Source organism: Moschus berezovskii, chromosome 17, assembly GCF_049115385.1.
Source record: "Moschus berezovskii isolate FMDL1 chromosome 17, NW_MosBer_1.0, whole genome shotgun sequence".
Lineage (NCBI taxonomy): Eukaryota > Metazoa > Chordata > Mammalia > Artiodactyla > Moschidae > Moschus > Moschus berezovskii.
In genome coordinates this window covers 16,145,946-16,168,821 of record NC_142476.1, presented here as the reverse complement: position 1 = coordinate 16,168,821, position 22,876 = coordinate 16,145,946, and the positions used below count along the sequence as shown (strand labels likewise).

The following is a 22,876-nucleotide window of genomic DNA, read 5'->3' as shown; positions in this document are numbered from 1 at the left end:
CCATAGGCAACCACCCTTATGGTCAGGTTTTCCATGTTTTTAAATTTATATCAATAATAAATTGATTAACCTAGTGAGTGTGTTTGATTTTTTTGTTTAGCATGAGAGCTGTGAGCTTTTGCAAAATTGCTGTCAATAGCTATACTTCATTTTGGTTTCTAAATTAGTGAATATTAATCCATGGTATGAAAATGCTAAAAATGCTTTGCAAAATGTTCATGGGAACAATTTGTATTTTTGCCATTTATAAATAAAGCTGCCATGAACCATTCTGTATGTGTCTTTTAATGGGAGAGGATCGGGAGGTTAAGGACAAACTTCCAGTACAAAACAAATGAGCCAGGAGCATGAAATATTCAATGTAAAGAATATAATCTTTAATTATGTGATTTTTAAATAAAATGTTGATAGATGGTAATTAGCCTTATTGTGGTGATTATTTTGAAATAAACAGAAACATGGAATCACTACACTGGGTAACAGGAAGTAACAGTGTTCTTGGCCAATTGTACGTAAGAAAACAAGCATATTGAAAAAGAGATCTGTTATGTGGTTATGAAGGCTAGGGCTGGGGATGGGAGAATTGGATGAAGGCAGTCAAAATGTAACAACTTCCAGGTGTGAGATAAATTAGAACCAAGGATGCATCATACAATGTGGTAAATATGGTTAATATTGCTGCATCTTATGTATGAAAGTTAGTAGAACAGTAAGTCCTAAGAGTTCTCTTCACAAAAAATATATTTTTCTATTGTATTCATATGAGATGATCTGAAAGTGAAAGTCACTCAGTCGTGTCCAGTTCTTTGTGACGCCATGGACTAGACAGTCCAGGAATTCTCCAGGCCAGAATACTGGAGTGGGGAGCCTTTCTCTTCTCTAGGGAATCTTCCCAACCCAGGGATTGAACTGGGGTCTCCTGCATTGCAGGGGGATTCTTTACCACTTGAGCTATCAGGGAAGCCCATATGAGATGATAGATATTCACGAAACTTGTTGTCATCATTTCAAGATATATATAAATTAAATCATTATGCTCTATATATGGAATCTAGAAAGATGGTACTAACAATCCTACATACAGGACAGCAAAGGAGACACATATGTAAAGAGCGGATGTTTGGACTCGGTGGGAGAAGGCAAGGATGGGATGACTTGAGAGAACAGCACTGAAATATATATATATATATACATTACCATATGTAAAATAGTTAACCAGTGCGAGTTTGATGTATGAAGCAGGGCACCCAAAGCCAGTGCTCTATGACAACCTGGAGGAGTATGGTGGGGAGGGAAGCTCAGGATGGAGGGGACACATGTATGCCCATGGCCAATTCACACTAATATATGGCAAAAACCATCATAATATTGTAAGGTAATTATCCTTCAATTAAAATAAATAAAATTTTAAAACAAAATAATTATGCTCTGCACACTTGAAACTTATGCAGTGCTGCATGTCAATTATATGTCAAAAGAGCTGGAAAAAATAATAACCATTAAATGTCCATAAATAAGTAGCATATAAATACAAAGAATTCACTATAACCTGTGTACTTGGTATTAAGATCTAATGTAATTTTTAAAAAATCTCCTCACTTCCCTAGGCATGTGAAAATACAGATAATTCAAAGGCTGAGAAAAACTTCACCTATTCTCTAGAAATGTTTTAATAAAAATTAATATTTTATGATACTTTGAAGCCAGTCCACACCTAGTCCCACATAAAGTTGTACATGGACATAACAGGTGTTGAACACAATAGCTTATTGTGCAACTACCAACAGAAATCATTTATGGCTATTGTAAAACATTGAACTTTGATATTTATTAAATGGCACTAATTAACTAGCTTCATTGTAAGGCACTTAAATTTGGAGTCATGTTTGCTAGCTGTAAATGAAGTAGATTTTAAACCTCAAAGAGCGCCACTGGAGTATTTGTGTGAATGTATCATCAGAAAATCTAACATGTTTTTGCTCATCAATATTGTTCTCGCCTTGTGGTTCCCCTGTGCTCATGGGCAAGGTAAGTTGAAACAGGTATGAACACTCACCCTTCGTCCTACTTCCTTTCTACTTTCATGTGTGTAGTTTTGATTGAATCAGCTGGTAGAAATAGTCTTCAGGATGTGACAACCACAAAGAATACCTTAATGAAACAATCATCACATATTCACCTGAGGGGAAAATAAGAGAAATTGTCCTCTGCATCCTCTGAGCACCACAGCACGCAGAGCCACTGAATATTGATTCGTGAGGTCGTGTGAATATGCTTATGAAAATGTGAGCAGAAAATATGACACAGAGGAGCTAGAGTATAACTCCAAAATGTTTAGGGCATTCTTATTTGTGATCCAAGAAATTTAGAGAACAGTGTATATCTTCATAATCTTACATGTGGTGTTGATTTTGAAGATTCGCACTTCATCAAATACTAAATTTTAAGTATGTTCAGTTGACTGTATTTCAATTATATCTTAGTAAAGCTACTAAAAGTCATTAACATCACTGCCAAATCAATGTTTTAACAAAATTAACTACAGGTAACAGGCATATCTCTTTTATCAAAATCCAGATTATATTCTTTATTCCTGCTGCAATGCCAAAACTTTAAAATTGTTTTCAGAGAGCATTGGAAATTGTGAAATTTAAAAAAACAATTTAAATCACTGCTATCTTGAAATTTATAAGTTCTTCATTATGATGCTTTTCTTCTGTTGTTTTTTTTAAATAATCCAGTCCTTTCTTTCTTGTAAATATATCTTCTAAAGAGTTTTATGATACCTCATTAAACACTAGGTGTGACTATAATATGCATTGCTGTGCATTATTGATTTCATAATATGTTGCATGTTGGGTTTTGCATATTATTTAAATAAATTTGTCAATTTTCCTCATTAACAATGTTTACAAAACAACAAAGCTTCCTGTCCAGTCCTAAGGGTAACAATTAAAAGCACCTTAGGTCCCAGGTCACCTATAAGAATGGCTCCATTACCAGAGTGCTTGCTGAAGGGCAGACAGATGTGTTACTCAGTTTATGCCTGGTTCTCAGGTATGTGGGAGATGGTCTATTAATCAGTTAGAGAAAACATTAAAGGCATATTTCTAAGGAAGAGAGATAGCAGAGGAGAAGGAGTATGCAAGCATGAAAGAGAAATTTGGAACTTGGACAAAGCCTTGCCTGATATTCCAGTTAATAACTAGTCTTCTTGTTAACAAGGGAACTCTTTCTAAAAGTGGCCTTAAAGATAAATGTTCTGAATATTTGCGAATAGTTATTTTTCATAATAGATAAATGCTTCACAATTGTAGACTTCTTCTAAGAACTACTTCCTTATGCAACAGAAATAGAGTCACATCTTTTTAATTGAAACTCAAAATTACAGAAATAGAACAATCATCTGTTGTTCATGACCCATTCTCATCATGAAATCACACTTGTTAATGACATATGCTGAAAACTGAAAAACCCAAGGGTAAGAATGATTATACCAAATCTCCAACGGTGTTGGAAACATACACTAGAATGTTAACCAAAAGGAATGAGATTAAATTAGTAGTTTAATTCCCAATATGGAAGCCACAATGAAGGGGAAAAACACCTAACATTACAACATGTTACAGCATTAGAGTATCCTGCATGCAACTGTACACTTATATTTACCAGTGTACTGGTAATTTTCATGATATTAATTGGCATGCTTTCATTTCACCTTGAATAACTCTTTTCAGGGTTTCTAGTAAGGCAAATCTAGAGGTATTCAGTTCCCTCAGTATTTGTTGGTCTGGAGAAGTCTGCATCTTCATTTCTGAATGACAGTATTCTTGGTTGCCAGTTTTCTCTTTCAGCACTTGGAATATATCATCCCACTTTCTCCTGACTTGTTAGGATTTTGCTTTGAAATATGCTTAGAGACATATGAGTGTTCCTTTGTAAGTTTCAAGATTTTTTGTTTTGTTTGATGTTTTTGTTTTTTTATTCACGCTTTAAGACTTTAAGACTTCTCTGTTTTTCTTTAATTTTTGAAACTTCATTATAGTATGTGTTGTAGATGTGTTTTAATGTTGATTTTGTTCAGTCATGTATAAACTTCACGAACTTCGATACCCAAATCACACCCCTGATTTGGCAAGCTCTCAGTCATTCTTTCAGAGAAGGCAATGGCAAGCCACTCCAGTACTCTTGCCTGGAAAATCCCATGGATGGAGGAGCCTGGTAGGCTGCAGTCCATGGGGTCGCTAAGGGTCGGACACGACTGAGCGACTTCACTTTCACTTTCCACTTTCACACATTGGAGAAGGAAATGGCAACCCACTCCAGTGTTCTTGCCTGGAGGATCCCAGGGACGGGGGAGCCTGGTGGGCTGCCGTCTATGGCGTCACACAGAGTCGGACACGACTGAGCGACTTAGCAGCAGCAGCAGCAGCAGCAGTCATTCTTTAAATTAGCTTTCACCCTCATCTCCCCTTTTCTGCTTCTGAAAACTCAATAGTTCACAAGTTAGTTCTGTTGATACTGCTCCATAGATCACGTAGAACTTTTCGTTCTTTGTTTTTTTTATTGCTGTCGCTGTTGTTTTACTCGCTTTGATCCTCCCTGACCGGTAACGTCACTATGTCCTCTGTCTCACAGGTTCTTCCTTCTGCGCATTTCAGTCTGTGGTTGATGCTCTCTGAAGCACTTTCGTTTCATCCTTGAATCCTTCAGTACCACAATTTCTGGGATTTTTATACGATTTGTTTACTTTTATTAAACTGCTCATTTTGTTCATTTACTATTTTTCTGCTTCTGTTTGACTGTCTTACTGTATTTTCTTGTAGCACATGGAGTTTTTTAAAACAGCTGTTTTGAAGTCTCCATTGGGTAAATCACAGGTCTCCAATCTTTGGGTGGAAATGTGCATGCATGCATGCTAAGTCACTTCAGTTCTGTTCAGTCGCTCAGTCGTGTCCAACTCTTTGAGACACCATGAGCTGCAGCATGCCAGGCCTCCCTGTCCAACACCAACTTTCAGAGTTTACTTTAACTCATGTCCATTGAGTCGGTGATGCCATCCAACTATCTCATCCTCTGTCATCCCCTTCTCCTCCTGCCCTCAATCTTCCCCAGCATCAGGGTCTTTTCAAATGAGTCGGGTCTTTTCAAATGATTCAGCTCTTTGCATCAGGTGGCCAAAGTATTGGAGTTTCAGCTTCAACATCAGACTTTCCAATGAACACCCAGGAATGATCTCCTTTAGGATGGACTGGTCGGATCTCCTTGCAGTCCAAGGGACTCTCAAGAGTCTTCTCTAGCACCACACACAAAAGCATCAATTCTTTGGTGCTCAGCTTTCTTTATAGTCCAACTCTCACATCCATACATGACTACTAGAAAAACCATAGCCTTGACTAGATGGGCCTTTGTTGGCAAAGTAATGTCTCTGCTTTTTAATATGCTGTCTAGCTTGGTCATGGCAACCCACTCCAGTGTTCTTGCCTGGAGAATCCTAGGGACAGGGGAGCCTAGTGGGCTTCCATCTATGCGGTCACACAGAGTCGGACATGACTGAAGTGACTTAGCAGCAGTAGCAGCAGCAGCAGCTTGGTCATAACTTTTCTTCCAAGGAACAAGCGTCTTTTAATTTCATGGCTGCAGTCACCATCTGCTGTGATTTTGGAGTCCCAAAAAATAAAGTCTATCACTGCTTCCATTGTCTCCCCATCTATTTTCCATGAAGTGATGGGACCAGATACCATGATCTTAGTTTTCTGAATGTTGAGCTTTAAGCCAACTTTTTCACTCTCCTCTTTTAAGAGGCTCTTTAGTTCTTCTTCGCTTTCTGCCCTAAGGGTGGTGTCACCTGAGTATCTGAGGTTATTGATATTTCTCCTGGAAATCTTGATTCCAGCTTGTGCTTCATCCAGCCCGGCATTTCTCACGATGTACTCTGCATATAAGTTAAATAAGCAGGGTGACAATATACAGCCTTGACGTACTCCTTTCCCGATTTGGAACCAGTCTGTTGTTCCATGTCCAGTTCTAACTGTTGCTTCTTGACCTGCATACAGATTTCTCAAGAGGCAGGTCAGGTGGTCTGGTATTCCCACCTCTTTAAGAATTTTCCACAGTTTATTGTGACCCACAGTCAAAGGTTTTGGCATAGTCAATAAAGCATAGTCAACCTTTCTAGAGACTCTCAAACTATCTCAGATCTTCTATGGGGCACCTTCTGACACTTATCCCTCTTTTCCGAGAATTTCTGTGCTTCTACGCCTTGACTATATCCTGCAATGCACAAGAAAGGGTGCTGACAGCCTATCTTTGGTTTCCCCAGAAGTAGCACTTCATTTAAGCTTGTGTTCTCCTCCTGTCCCACAGATTCGAGCCAGATTTCTGTGCACACTCACTGGTGATCTGTCAAAGTTGCTCTTGCCTCCAATGTCAGTTGCACCCACAGGGAGCTGGCTATAAGTGGGGAAGGTGTGTGAGTGACGCAGACAGAGCTTCGGTGAAAAACTGGACTTTCACATGAGGACTTACCTCCATGCCTGATTTTCTAAGATAATGTTTACAGGGGCTCTTGGACTGTGGCTGAGAGGCTGAAAGCTGGCTCGTGAGCCACCGCAGCCACCACAGTCAGGACAGAGGTCTGTCTGCCTTTCCCTCATGCATGTTTGGGCGAGACTCCTTCTGGGTCCCTTGGCATAGAGTGTTGAGTCAAACACCTCCGTCCAAGGCAGGTTTCTCTGTGGATGGATGTCTAATTTCTGTTGTTGGGTTAAAAGCAAAAATAGTGGATCTTATTCTTCTGATTTGAACATATTTCTCACTTTACCATTTTTCTTGACTTTCCGTGTTGATATCTGTGCATTATATTAAATGTCCACTTTGCCTAGTCTTCACAGACCTGCCTCATACGTAGAACCCTTTCATCAATCAGCCTAGCCAGAGATTCTGGGTGCCTCTCTAACCTCTATGTTCATCCAAACCACTGTCCTTGTTTTTAGCGTCTTTCAGGGGTCTAGAGTATGCCAGCTCCCATTAGTGTCCTGAGAGAGGTGAGCTAGAAGCCAGAATAGTTGGTAAACCTGGGAACTGGAGGTTATCATTTCATTCTTTCTGCACTAAGCTGGGCAGAGGAGCTGTGCAAATGCATGCACGCTCCTTCAAACCTTGTGCTCTTCAAAACCATGATTAAGCTCTCTGTAGTCCCCAGGCATCAAGCCAACTCTGGGCTTCATCAGCTCGCAGGGACGGGTTAGCTAGAAGCCAGTTCCTCGGGCAGCAGCTGAAGAAGATGAAGGTCTAGATGCGTGGTGTGACTCTTCCATGAAGAAACTGGGAGATGCTCACTCCACAAGTAGCTGGGAAATGACTTGTGAGAAGCGCTGGCACAGCCATTCATAACTGCTATTTCGTTCTCTGAAATCCCAGGAAACTGGAGATGCTGGGCCTCCCAGAGGAGGTCTGGCAAGGAGAAGCCAGACCCTGGAATAGCAGCTACATTAGCATGGATCTCCTTACATATGTTAATCATCTGAAGTTTTTATAAATTTTCTTGTCCTAGAATCCCTAGTGCAATGAGTGTAATTATGCTAGTAAGAGAGTATAATTAATAGATGAAACAATTTTAATTTGATTATTAAGATAAAATATTATTTATACTTTTTTTTTCATTTCAAGTGAAACCTTGTGATTTTCCAGTAATAAAACATGGAAGGTTATATTATGCATTTAAAGGATACTTTCCAGCAAGTGTAGGTCAACGGTTTTCCTATCGCTGTAATCGGTATTTTGTGACTCCTTCACAAAGTTCCTGGGATTACATGACTTGCACCCTGAAAGGATGGTCTCCAGAAGTGCCCTGCCTCAGTAAGTAGACCTCTTTAATTTTATGTGTATAAATCTTTCAAAGTGTGAAAAGACACTAGTACTCACTAGTAAGTGAGTACAGTTAGGTCCTGTATACAACAGGAAGGCTGAGGGACAAGTTCTGTGAGTAAAAAGATCCAAATAGGGCTTCCTTTCATGAGGAGCTCTTCATGGAAATCACAGGAGAATTATAGAGACCTTACAAGAATATCTGCATCATTTATACGTATCTTAATTATAAAAACTAAAGATAAATGATATGGAGTATTCTTTCGTTTTTCCTTTTTAACAAATGTGGTGGTAACTTTCATTTTTATTAAGTTGTATGCTATTTTAGAATACTAATGCATTGTCAGGTAAATACAAAAAGTTAATTTTTACTGTGCTTTTTTACCAAATAAATGTTATTTTTCTATTCTATTGTTTTTATGATCCTTAGGACAATGTACTTTCAATTATTTGGAAAATGGATATTACACAAATTCCCAAGAAAAGTATTTACAAGGTAAAACTGTAAGAGTCCGCTGCCATGATGGCTATAGTCTTCACAATAATCAGAACACAATGACTTGCACAGAGAAGGGCTGGTACCCTCCTCCAGTATGCGTCCGCGTCGGTGAGTAAACTGGGCTGAGACCCCAGTATGTTCATAAGTTTCTAACACTCAGCTATATTATCCACTGCAAAATGCTTAGATCAGCCTCTTGTTTTGTCAAAGGACCTATTTAATTTTATTCTTTAACAAGCATGTGTGAGTGTACAGATTCCTAGATAAGTGTATAACAAAATAAATGTGCCTGTTGATGGACATTAGTCAAGAAAATGAAAAAAACCACAAAGAAGAAACCTGTAGTAACAGAGTGAAGTTAGCAAGATGGCAGAATAGGAGTTTTACTGTCTCTCCTGATACAAACACAGACTTTGACAGCCACCCATGAATGAGAGTATCTTTGTGGGAGGCAAGGAGTCTAGCAGAGAAGTTACAGCAAATATTCAAGACCTGGCACATCACAGAGGGTTAGAGGAGCAGCCTCACTTTACGTGTGCCACCCTCCCCTAAAGTGGCACAGCTTACTGCCAAGAGAGACTGCTCAGCGCAGGATTTCACCTGTGGGGGAAGAAGAGCATCTGACCAAGGGTGGCTTCCTCAGCTTCCAACACTGTTGAGAAGGCGCACTTCTCTCTCCCCTTATCCAGGACACTGGGGTCATCTGCATGGCTGAGGGGTAGGGAGAGGCCAGCTGTACAGCATCCAGAGCTAGAACTCACTGAGGGACATGGATCCTCCTGACCATGCTGGAGACACTACCAGGAAGCCCACCCTCTCGGCATTGCAGACACCTTGCTTGTGGGTCCTGCTCTCCCACGGGCACCGCAATGTATCCACGTCCCCCTGCCCCAGGGCCGGCTCCCTGTGCAGGCCCTCACGGTGACGTCCAAGCCTTTGATCCGTGAGACATGCAGAAGCCAGTCTGGCCCCGTGGGACTGTGAGAAAGTACACAAACCAAGTCCTCAGTGTTGCCCCAGGGAAGCAGCCAGGAAGCTGTCAGCAGAGAGACTGGCTCTGCTGGGTTGAGAGAAGCATACGAGCTTCAAAATTCTCTCCCAAGAGGAACTGAGATATGTGGCCAGTGCATCCTTAAAAGAGGTCTGGAAAAGCCTCAAAATCTCATCAGTGACAGAGTAAACTTCTCTCCCCAAGGCAAGTCTGTAAAGATGAGAGGAAGTGACTGCTGTTTTAAATGCAAACACAGCATGCTTCTAACACAAAACAAACTTGAGACTATAAGGAACACAAAAATCAAGGACTATAACACAAACGGAAGAACATAATAATTATACAGTAATGGATATCAAATAATGAAGTGATGGATATTCACTAAACTTACTGTTGTAAGCTTATCATTATATACATACATATATATAAGTCAAATCATTACACTGTGCATGATCAGTCCCTTCAGTTGTGTCCGACTCTTTGCGACTCCACGGACTGTAGCCTGCCAGGCTCCTCAGTCCATGGGATTCTCAAGGAATACTGGAGTGGGTTGTCATGCCTTTCTTCAAGGGATCTTCCCAATCCAGGGATCAAACCAACGTCTCCTGCAATGGCAGGTGGATTCTTTAACACTATCGCCACATTTAACACCCCATAACCTGTGTGGTACATATTAAGATCTACTGTAATTTTAAAAAATGTATCAGTTTCGATAGCCCATGAAAATACAGATGATTCAACAGGCAGAAAGAACTTCTACTATCTTGAGATGTTTTATTGAAAATTAGTATTTTATATTACTTCTGGAGCCAGTTCATACCTGGTCCCACATAAAGCTATGGACTTACTTGTCAGGTGATGAGTAAAATAACTTACCATGAAACTACCAACAGAAAACATTTAGGGATAGTGTAAGAAATTGAACTTTGATATTTACTAAGTGACACATTAACCAGCTTCACTGTAATACACTTAATTTCGGAGTCACATTTGGGAACTGCAAACGAGGCAGATTTTAAAGCTCAAATGGTGCAGCTGGAATATTTGTGTGACTGTACCATCGAGAAAATCTAACAGGCTGTTACTAATCAATGTCCTCACCTTGTGGTTTTCCACTGCTTAAGGACAGGGTAAGTTGATATTGATTCAAACACTCAGCCTTCCTCCTAAAGATAATTTTATCTACTTTCATGTGCATATAATTTTTAGTGAATCTCCTGGTAGAAATAGCCTGCAAGGTGAGATACCTATAAGTAATACCTTAATGAAAAAATTAACATGTTCGCCTAAGGGGGAAATAAAAATGAATTGTTTTCTATATTCTGAGTACCACAGTGAGAAAGTCCACTGAATGTTGTTTATGAGGCCATGTGCATATGCTCATGAAAACATGAATAGAAAATCTGTCACAGAAAAGCTAGAGTGTGACTCAGACACGTTTGGCAGATTCTTGCTTGTAATATGAAGAAATTTTGGGGAACAATGGCTATTTTCATGATTTTGCATAGGGTGATGATTATATGTTAATGCATTTTATTAATTTTTGCATGCTCAAATCATTCTTTTTCTTAATTTCATCGGTTCCATACAGAACCACTTTTAAGTTTGGCAGTTTTTTGTGTTGGCGTTGGATGTATAACAAAATTAAACCTTCCTATTCATATCAGTAAATGTATTCATAATCTGACTATTCCTAGAAGTTGCAGTGTTTGCATCGCCACCAAGTTTTCCTCCAAAAAATGTCCTCTGTCCTTCCTACAACGTCCCTTCTAATATCTTACAATTTATAGCACTCCTTCTACGATGATGAAATCTCAGTGTGCTTTTCTGTGATTACTCATGACTGGTTAGAGAGCACAGTCTTTTTCATGTATTGGTACTTTTGGTTTCAAGTTCTTGCTTATGTGGACAGCTGGACACACATCAGAATGGTGATTTTCGGACACATTTGTGCACTTCTGTGTGATATCTTGAAAGCTCCTGTAAAGTCGTTTATTACTTTCAATTAAACTATCAAATATGACAAGCTGTACGGAAGTTAAACTTCAGAGTTAGTGAAACATAAAATCTTTCTTTCATTTATTCCTAGGACTTCCCTGTGGACCTCCACCTTCAATTCAGAATGGTGTTGTACATCACAAGAATGACAGTTATCAATATGGAGAAAAAGTCACATACACATGTACCAAAGGATTTAGGATTTATGGATTTGCATCTATAAGATGTTTAGGAGGAAAATGGTCCCGTACACCAAAATGCATAAGTATAGTGCATTTCATTTTATTCTAATGCTGATAAATATCTTTAATTAAGAGCATAGATGGTACAAATATGAAACTAAGCAGCAGTTCTAGAACTTTACAAGGCATCTTGTGAAAGTTCTGAATTCTAGTAGGGAATTAACAATCCTCGTAATAACATGTTTGAAAACAGGAGCTAAATTATCTCATTTTCACATCAACTCGGGGCAGTTTGGACACCCTCTGATAAACATCCTCAGATTTCTGGTCTTCGTTCCACATGACTGTATCATAGTTGACCTCTGCTCATCAGTCTTATCACTACTCAATGTACTGTTAATCTGTCAATCATTTCTTTATAATATGTAATTTTCTAAGACATGTGACATAATTCAAGGTAACAGATTTTGATTGAAGAAACAGAAACGCGTTTATAATGTAGGCGGCCTGCAATGGGGAAAAAGAATTTAAGTGTGAGAAGTCTGCTCTCAAGCATCACGTGTAGCCCTATCTCTTTGAATATCACCATTCCCATGCCGTACTTCTGATGAATACAGAGACACTCAGTGTGACTAGGTCAAGATGTCTGATGTTTGTTTTAAGTTATGAGAGAAATCTGTACAATACTGATTGGTTTGATATGTACCTATTTTTCTAGAATATAATCATTGGTCACTATGTATTTTTAAAGATGGACTAAACTAATAATATATATTTTTTCAGGCACAGATTGTTTTAACTTGCCCAGCTTTGATGATGCTGTACTCACAGGCAAGAAGAAGAAATCATATAGATCAGGAGAACAAGTGGCTTTTAAATGTCGACCATATTATCAGCTGGAAGGATCCAACACCATACAGTGTGTTAAGAGCAGATGGATAGGAAGACCAGTGTGCAGAGGTACTTCGGTAAAATTTTTAAATTTTATTATTAACGTATCTTAAGTAATATAGTATTCACCATCATTAAATGGCCTTAGGTTATTCGTTGTTCTTATTATTGTTCAGTCGATAAGTCGTGTCTGACTGTTTGCGACCCCATTGACTTCAGCACACCAGGCTTCCCTGTCCTTCACTATCTCCCAGAGTTTGTTCAGTCTCACGTCCATTGAGTCCATCTCATCCCCTGTCACCCCCTTCTCCTGCCTTCAATCTTTCCCGACATCAGGGTCTTTTCCAGTGAATTGGCCCTTCGCATCAGATGGACAAAGTATTAGAGGTTCAGCGTCAGCATCAGTCCTTCCAATGAATATTCAGGGTTGATTTCCTTTACAGTTGACTGGTTTGATCTCTTTGCAGTCCAAGGGACTCTCAACAGCACCACAGCTTGAAACCATCAATTCTTCAGCACTTAGCCTTCTTTATGATCTAACTCACCCATCCATACATGACTGCTGGGGAAAAAACATAGCTTTGACTATACTGCCCTCTGGAGGCAAAGTGATGCCTCTACTTTTTAATACGCTGTCTAGGTTTGATACAGCTTTCCTCCCAAGGAGCAAGCGTCTGTTAATTTCATGGCTGCACTCACCATCCACATTGATTTTGGAGCCCAAGAAAATAAAATCAGTCACTGCTTCCACTTTCTCCCCTTCTATTTGCCATGAAGTGATGGGACTGGATGCCACGGTCTTAGTTTTTTGAACATTGAATTTCAAGCCAGCTTTTTCACTCTTCTCTTTCACCCTCGAGACTCTAGATCCTCTTTACTCTCAGCCATTAGAGTGGTATCATCTGCATATCTGAGGTTGTTGATATGATCCCCAGAAATCTTGATTCCAGCTTGTGATTCAGCCAGCCTAGTCTTTCACATGATGTACTCTGCATAGAAGTTAAACAAGCAGGGTGACTATATACAGCCTTGTCGTACACCCTTCCCAATTTTGAACCAGACAATTGTTCCAGGTCAAGTTCTAACTGTTGCTCCTTGACCCGCATATAGGTCAAAAAAGTTTATGTCTCAGCATAAAAAGAGATGGGATTGTGTTCTCAGTGTTTAGTGTTGTAGCCCAATAATTCTAAAAGCACATCCCATGGGCATAAAAAGAGATGGGATTGTGTTCTCAGTGTTTAGCGTTGTAGCCCAATAATTCTAAAAGCACATCCCATGGGCATAAAAAGAGATGGGATTGTGTTCTCAGTGTTTAGGGCTACAATGCTAAACACTGAGAACACAATCCCATCTCTTTTTATGCTGAGACATAAACTTTTTTGACCTATATGCGGGTTAAGGAGCAACAGTTAGAACTTGACCTGGAACAATTGTCTGGTTCAAAATTGGGAAGGGTGTACGACAAGGCTGTATATCGTCACCCTGCTTGTTTAACTTCTATGCAGAGTACATCACGTGAAAGGCTAGGCTGGCTGAATCACAAGCTGGAATCAAGATTTCTGGGGATCATATCAACAACCTCAGATATGCAGATGATACCACTCTAATGGCTGAGAGTAAAGAGGAACTAGAGTCTCGAGAGTGAAAGAGAAGAGTGAAAAAGCTGGCTTGAAACTCAATGTTCAAAAACCAACCAATATAATATTGTAAAATAATTAGCCTCCAATAAATATAAAAATAAAAAATTAAAAATAAATAAATAAAATTAAAAATAAATAAATAAAAGCACATCCCTGGCACAGCAATCTCAGCATATTCTGGAAAACTGTTAGATATGCAAGCAGATTCACAGGCTCACTCAGACCTGTTGAATCAAAACCTCTGGGGCTGCAACTCTGACACGGTTTTAAGGAATCCCAAGGGATTCTGTGCACATTTCAGTTTAGAAGTCAAGGCTACAGCCTCTTGTACCTTACATTCTCTGAATCTCACTGAGGGATGACCCATCACTCACTGTGGTGTCCTTAAGCATTTTCCAAAAAATATCATCAAAGAATAGTTTTGTTTCCCGGATATGTTTGGATCTTTTAATTAATCATCTTCTTCCTTCAACAATGGTATTCTTCAAAGTGTGCTAAATCTTGATCAAGTTTCTAAAGAAGTATCTACTGTGGTTATTTTTCTAGGTGTCTTAAGTTACAGTTAATAAACAGAATGACTGTAAACCAAATCCTGATGATTTAAATCAAATCCATATGATCTTATTATTATGACTTCCTTATGGCTTATAAATTCATTGTGAATTTATATAATTTATAACACTGATTTTACTAAACTCAGAAAGAGTTTTCCAGAAAAGCTCTCATTTTCACTGGCCTGAAATCATGTATTAACCTGCTAGTGATGGCTGGGGCAGAGATTTAAGGTAATAAGGCTTAATTTGCCCTGAAAAATATTGCTTTATCTCCTTTTCCTTAATCGTATATGTAAACTTATTGAATTTAGCAGTCTTTCATGACAGATTACCTACTGAATTTAAGTATCCATGGAATATATTTGACATTCACTCATTGGCATATTGTTCATAAGGATCATTATATTAGAAATACTTTTCTTCTTTTTTTCAGATGTTTCCTGTGTGAATCCACCCAGAGTGGAAAATGCAGTTGTACAAAGTGAGAGGCCTAGGTATCAAAATGGTGAGAGAGCACGTTATGAATGCATCGGAACTTACGACATTTTGGGGGACGCAGATGTGACATGTTTAAATGGAACTTGGACAAAACCACCTCGGTGCAAAGGTAGAGTATCTTGTCTACCCACTCCTTGATTTAAGAGAAAGTATTAGGAATAAAATATGTTGATATAAATAGATACTGAAGAAGTTCTTAGGGAATAATTTTTTGATTAAAAGAAAATGATGGTGCTTAACATCCAGTTCTTTTGTGGAATGAATAAATAATCTCACATATATATTTTATGAAATAGTTGACCAGATTTGAATGGTTGGAATCACGGAACATTTCCTGTCTTAAATATTAAGACAGTTATTTCTTGAAGAATAAATGTGTTAAAGATACCATAAGTACATTTGACAGCCCAAGGAATTTCACTCTGAGACATGGAATAAGCAACTGGGGCCTGGTAACAGAATGTGGCTCTTTTGGGCATCTTCACATATGGGCAATATTTAAAGGTATGAATGAGTTGAACTCATTCAGGGAATTAGTGTACACATAAAAAAAATGTCTGGAACTTGGTCTTGGGACGCTTCAGTGTTTAGAGTTCAGAAAGGAAGGGAATTGAAACAAGAAATTGTTGTTGTTCAGTCCCTAAGTCATGTCCAGCTCTTTGCGACCCCATGGACTGCAGCACACCAGGATTCCGTGTCCTTCACTATCTCCCAGCGTTTGCTCAAACTCATCTCCGTTGAGTCAGTGATGTCACCCGAACATCTTATCTTCTGTTGCCTCCTTCTCCTCCTGTCCTCAATCTTCCCCAGCATTACAGTCTTTTTCCACCAGGTGGCCAAAGTATGGGAGCTTTAGCTTCACCATGAGTCCCACCAATGAATATTCAGGGTTGATTTTCTTTAAGATTGACTGGTTTAATCTCCTTGCTGTCCAAGGGACTCTCAAGCGTCTTCTAGTTTATCAAGTTAACGTTTGCCTGGTGTGAATTTTTGGCAAATTCCACTTGAATATGTCTTCATGTTTAAAACACAGCTCAGCATACAGGTTTTGTGCTCACCTGCCATTCTCAGTCTTTAAACTGGAGTATTTAGACCATTTGCATTTAAAGTAACTACTCTGAGGGACAGTGTCTGCCATTTTATTATGTGTTTTGTGTGTTTTCTCTGTTTCTCATCTCCATTTCATTCTCTTCACTGTGGAGTTGTGTCTGACCCTTTGCGACCCCGTGGGCTGCAGCCCACCAGGCTCTTCCATCCATGGGATTCTCCAGGAAAGAGTACTGGAGTGGGTTGCCATTTCCTTCTCCAATAAAATGATTTAACTGTGATACATCTGCGTTGCTTTCGGGCATACGCTTTTCTCTGCAGGGTTTTACTAATAGTTGCTGTAGGTACTCAGGCACACATAGGTAGTTTATCACTCCCTACTGTTGCTGACATTTTATCACCTCAGGTGAAATGTGGAAACCTTATTTCCATTTAGATTTACTTACCCTCCCCACATTTTTAACATAAATTCCTTAAGTATTCCCTCAACACACTGAGCACTATATCAGTTCAGTTCAGTCCTCAGTCATGTCCGACTCTGTGCGACCCCATGAATCACAGCACGCCAGGCCTCCCTGTCCATCACCAACTCCCAGAGTTCACTCAAACTCATGTCCATCGAGTTGGTGATGCCATCCAGCCATCTATTCCTCTGTCAACCCCTTCTCCTCCTGCCCCCAATCCTTCCCAGCATCAGAGTCTTTTCCAGTCAGTCAACTCGTCCCACGAGGTGGCCAAAGTATTGGAGTTTCAGCTCTAGCATCAGTCCCTCCAATGAACACCCAGGATTGATCTCCTTTAAAATGGACTGGTTGGATCTCCTTGCAGTCCAAGGGACTCTCAAGAGTCTTCTCCAGCACCACAGTTCAAAAGCATAAATTCTTCGGCGTTCAGCTTTCTTCACAGTTCAACTCTCACATCCATACATGACCACGGGAAAAACCATAGCCTTGACTAGACAGGCCTCTGTTGGCAAAGTAATGTCTCTGCTTTTTAATATACTATCTAGGTTGGTCATAACTTTCCTTCCAAGGAGTAAGCGTCTTTTAATTTTATGGCTGCAGTCACCATCTGCAGTGATCTTAGAGTCCAAAAAAAATAAAATCTGACACTGTCTCCACTGTTTCCCCATCTATTTCCCATGAAGTGATGGGACCAGATGCCATGATCTTTGTTTTCTGAATGTTGAGCTTCAAGCCAACCTTTTCACTCTCCTCTTTCACTTTCATCAAGAGGCTTTTGAGTTCCTCTTCACTCTCTGCCATAAGGGTAGTGTCATCTGCATATCTGAGGTTATTGATATTTCTCCTGGCAATCTTGATTCCAGCTTGTGCTTCTCCAGCCCAGCGTTCCTCATGATGCATCGAAGTTAAATAAGCAGGGTGACAATATACAGCATTGATGTACTCCTTTTCCTATTTGGAACCAGTCTGTTGTTCCATGTCCAGTTCGAACTGTTGCTTCCTGACCTGCATACAGGTTGCTCAAGAGGCAGGTCAGGTGATCTGGGATTCCCATCTCTTTCAGAATTTTCCACAGTTTATTGTGATCCACACAGTCAAAGGCTTTGGCATAGTCAATGAAGCAGAAATAGATGTTTTACTGGAACTCTCTTGCTTTCTCCATGATCCAGCGGATGTTGGCAATTTGATCTCTGGTGCCTCTGCCTTTTCTAAAACCTGCTTGAACATCTGGAAGTTCATGGTTCACATATTGCTGAAGCCTGGCTTGGAGAATTCTGAGCACGACTTTACTAGCGTGTGAGATGAGTACAATTGTACAGTAGTTTGAGCATTCTTTGGCATTGCCTTTCTTTGGGATTGTAATGAAGACTGACCCTCCAGTCCTATGGCCACTGCTGAGTTTTCCAAATTTTCTGGCATGTTGAGTGCAGCACTTTTACAGCATCATCTTTCAGGATTTGAAATAGCTCAACTGGAATTCCATCACCTCCACTAGCTTTGTTCGTAGTGATGCTTTCTAAGGCCCACTTGACTTCACATTCCAAATGACATAATTTTGCTGGTGTGCTGTGATTCATGGGGTTGCAAAGAGTCGGACACGACTGAGCGACTGAACTGAACTGAACTGATGATCTAATAAAATCATTAGGGAAAAGACAGTCTTATTATATTTACCCCTGAATTTTTTTAATCAATTCTATTATTTTTCCTTCCTTCCTAAAGTCTCAATCCCCTATTTTCCTATCTTAAGAATTCCCTTAGCAATTCTTTAAGTAGGTCTGCTGGTGACAAATTCTGTTTTCCTTTGTCTGGGAATGTCTTTCTTTCTCCCTTTAATCCTATAGGATGGTATCACAGGATATAGAATTTGGGATTGACGATTCCTTTCTTCCAGGATTGGAAAAATGATGTCACTTTTTCCTGTCTCTATTGTCATGGATGAGAACTCTACTGATGTTTGGATCCTTTTTCTGTATAAGTATTGTATAATATCTATCTAGCTGCTTTTGAGACTTTTTCCTTTGGGTTCCAGCAATTTAGTTATGATGTATCTTGACATTAATTTCTATGGGTTTATACTGTTTGGATTAAAAGATGCTTACTCCTTGGAAGGAAAGTTATGACCAACCTAGATAGTATATTAAAAAACAGAGACATTACTTTGCCAACAAAGATCCATCTAGTCAAGGCTATGGTTTTTCCAGTGGTCATGTACGGATGTGAGAGCTGGACTGTGAAGAAAGCTGAGCGCCGAAGAATTGACACTTTTGAACTGTGGTGTTGGAGAAGACTCTTGAGAGTCCCTTGGACTGCAAGGAGATCCAACCAGTCCATCCTAAAGGAGATCAGTCCTGGGTGTTCATTGGAAGGACTGATGCTGAAGCTGAAACTCCAATACTTTGGCCACCTCATGCGACGAGTTGACTCATTAGAAAAGACCCTGATGCTGGGAGGGATTGGGGGCAGGAGGAGAATGGGATGAAAGAGGATGAGATGGCTGGATAGCATCACCGACTTGATCCACATGAGTTTGAGTGAACTCTGGGAGTTGGTGATGGACAGGGAGGCCTGGCGTGCTGTGATTCATGGGGTCGCACAGAGTTGGACACGACTGAGCGACTGAACTGAACTGATACTGTTTGGAATTCTTCAGATGTTTTAATATGTAGAATTGTGCCTTGTGCCCTATTTGGGAAATATTCAGTCATTATGTTATGTTTTCATCTCAATCCCTTTTCTTTTTACCTTCAGGGTCTCCAATCTTTTACTATCTTCCTATGGTTGCCTGAAGCTCTGTCCATTTTTTTTCAGTCTATATTCAAAGTTAGTCTGTAGTTAAGCTTATTTATCCTTCTGTCATCTGCAGTGTATTATTGAGCCTATCCAATGTGTTTTTAAAATTATATTAGTCACTTTTTTTAGTTCTATAAATTTGATTCCATTAAGAAAGAACATTTACCAATTATTTCAATATCTGTGTCATCTCAGTGTTGTCTTCTGTGGATTTATTTTTTCTTTTGAGGCTTTCCAGGTCCTTGGTTTTATGAATGATCTGTATCCTGGACTTTTGGGGTATTATGATTTTTGAGATCCTAGATTTTATTGGAATCTTTCATTTATCAGGCCTCCATTACTGCCAGGCAGGGTGCAAGTCCAGGGTTCCCACCTGGCCTCCACTGACTCAAGGAGAAAGGGCAGAGGTATCTTGCTTCCCAACCGTGTGAGTGGAAGTCTGGGCTCTTTGCTTGGCCCCTGCTGATCAAGACAGGGAAAGAGTTAGTCTTCAGTTCAGTTCAGTTTAGTCACTCAGTCGTGTCCAACTCTTTGGGACCCCATGAATCACAGCACGCCAGCCTTCCCTGTCCATCACCAACTCCCGGAGTTCACTCAGACTCATGTCCATCGAGTCGGTGATGCCATCCAGCCATCTCATTCTCTGTCGTCCCCATCTCCTCCCACCCTCAATCCCTCCTAGCATCAGACTCTTTTCTAGTGAGTCAACTCGTCGCATGAGGTGGCCAAAGTATTAGGTTTCCATTATGGTGTATTTCTAGAGTAAGTCAGTATTATAAAAATTTTTTGTCTTGCTAGCCTGCTCCCTTTCTGGGCTTCCCCAATGTCTCAGCAATAAAGAATCCGCCTACATTGTAGGAGATGTAGGATTGATCCCTGGAGGAAGATCCCCTGGAGGAGGGAGTGGCAACCCACTCCAGTATTCTTGCCTGGAGAATCCCATGGACAGAGGAGCCTGGAGGGCTACAGTCCATGGGGTCGCACAGAATTGGATACGACAAGTGACTTGGCAGGCTTATGCATACCACTTTCTGGGCCTCTGATGAAAAAGGTCAAGTATTTCTTGAGACCTTTTTCTTTTTTGCTTGAACTTGTTATCATTTCTGGGTTGTCATCTCAGTGGCTTGACCAAGATACACAGAAAGCAAATTAAAACCCAAGCCACTGTCTGCAGTGTAATTTCTTGAATCCCAAGGTCTCTAATCAGATTGACATCTTCTCTACATCTTTAAAAATCTCCTGTGTTGGTTTTTATAATATGTCAGGATTTTTAATTAGCAGAAGAAATACTTCACAGATGTAATAAGCATCTCAACTTATGCAAGAAAGGAAATCCACTATTCAAATCTGTAATTGTTTGAATTTTATTTAAGGAGTTGATGGAGCTAATGTTCCTTTTGTAACAATTTGAAAATCAATAAAAATGACTCGAGATTCAAGACACTGCAGTATGTTGTACGTAAGGATGAAAGAAATGTTATATTTCTCCTCAGTATCCATCTGCCTAGCATACATTAACTAAGAAAATGTATTTTAATAACAGAACCCTGCACAGAAGACATATTTGTGAATGTATTATGTGTGACTTCAAGTGGGGTAAAGTAAAACTTAAAAATGTGCCTTTCCTGTTAAGTGATTAGATGTTCTTCAATAAATCATTTCTGTCATCAGAAGTCACAAGTCTTGATATTACAGAGTAGGCTACATTTTTTCCCTTTATTTTAAACTGTGGGGGGGTGGTTTTTCAATAAATCAAACAACACAGATTTTAGACTCTCAAGGAAAAGGTGGGCCTCCTCCACCAACAGACAACGGAGACGTTACGTCACTCCTCACCCCTGTGTGTCCTCTGGGGTCAGCTGTGGCGTTTCAGCGCCAGGCCGCCTGTGGGCTTCAGGGAAAGAGAAGCAGTGTGGGTCGGAGCGGAGAGCGGTCTGGACCACCGGAGCGCTCAGGCACATGCTTCAGTCTCCTCAGGATCCTGCGGAGATCCTCGCGCTGAGCATGCGGCTTAGCCGTTTATAACAGAGCCCTCACAGACTGACAAACCATTCTGTCGCACGCTTGATTACCAAATATCACCATGTGTGGAAATAAAGTTTGGAAATTTTCTGGTCAGGAAAAAGAGCAACAAGAGGTTCCTTAATGAAATTTTTCATAAGGTAATTGACATTGTAAGTCTATGATTAGAACACTTAATTATTACATTAAATATAGTACCTCATTCTTACATTTAAAATGATGAAACCTGCATAATAGATTTTCAATGAGTTGGTCTGGAAAAGGTTTTGAGAAGGAATATTTGGACTAGAGTAGAAGATTCTACTTGAAAGCTTGAAATTCTATGGAAAATATTTGTTCACTATATAATGTTTTATGTTTATATTTTTATCTTCAGAGGCCTGTGAAATTTCAGAAGAAATGATGAAAAAACATAACATACAGTTAAAATGGACAACTTCAAAAAAACTTTACTCTAAAACACAGGATCGTATTGAATTTATATGTAAACGTGGATATCGTCCAGTGACACCATATCATACATTTCAAACAGCTTGTCAGGAAGGAAAAGTGGTGTATCCTCATTGTGAACAAAACACTGGTTAAATGCAATTGTATGTACATGTATTGAGAATTTTTCATTATTAATCCAATTCTCAGTTTATTTTATCAAGTATTGTTTAATTCATTTTGATTCATAAATCAGATGTTATGGGGATGATGAAATTATAATCAGGAAGACTAATGAATCACTTCTTTAAAGCACCTCATTAAACTTGGCAAACCAAGTGCTTTGTGTCTTGTGTCCTGTTGATAAAATACCCGAGTAAGCAATTAATGCAATCACTTCAGTGCCTCTTCTATCAATCAGTTTCCTAACTTTCTCAAAGATTTCTCCATAACTTCTGAGGTTTTCTGAGACTATTTCAAAAGAAAAAGGAAAAGAATCCTTGTTGGTATCTTCAAAATAATATCATTTCCAAACATGTAAAGAGCGAACTGTGTCATACACATGATAGTAACAAGATGTAAGTAGATATTTCTTACTTTTGTTCATCTACCAAAAGATAAATATACCAAAAAGTGATGAAATACATGACCGTTTACAATATGCATGTCTAGCACACAATAATTCAAAGAAAGAGGAATTAGAATCCAACTGGGTACATAATGATTATAACATGACTTTAAAAGTGACTAAAGTAATTAAAAACATTTAATTACATCTAGTATAAACACACATGTACATAAACACACTATGCTTTAAACACTGAATGCATTTTAATAGAAAAATATTGGCAAGAAGCGTAATAGAATATTTAGAATAACTATAGCTGAATTTAGAGATAATGGGGTAAAATGTGGTGTTTAACTCCTTTTTGCATACATGCGTTCTTGACTTTTTCTGTCTTTAATGTGTATCACCTTTGAAGCATAGAATGTGTTATT

General features: G+C 39.4%; 1 protein-coding gene across 1 annotated transcript; it reads left to right on the top strand.

Annotated features, from left to right (window-relative positions):
* Nucleotides 1-1,970: 1,970 nt before the first annotated feature.
* LOC129551812 (complement factor H-related protein 3-like) lies at nt 1,971-22,033 on the top strand. Its single transcript, XM_088845231.1, has 7 exons — nt 1,971-2,028; nt 7,672-7,860; nt 8,300-8,476; nt 11,449-11,622; nt 12,323-12,499; nt 15,058-15,231; nt 21,825-22,033. The coding sequence occupies exons 1-7, from the start codon at nt 1,971-1,973 to the stop codon at nt 22,031-22,033; spliced, it is 1,158 nt and encodes a 385-aa protein (XP_088701357.1).
* The last annotated feature ends 843 nt before the right edge of the window (nt 22,034-22,876 follow it).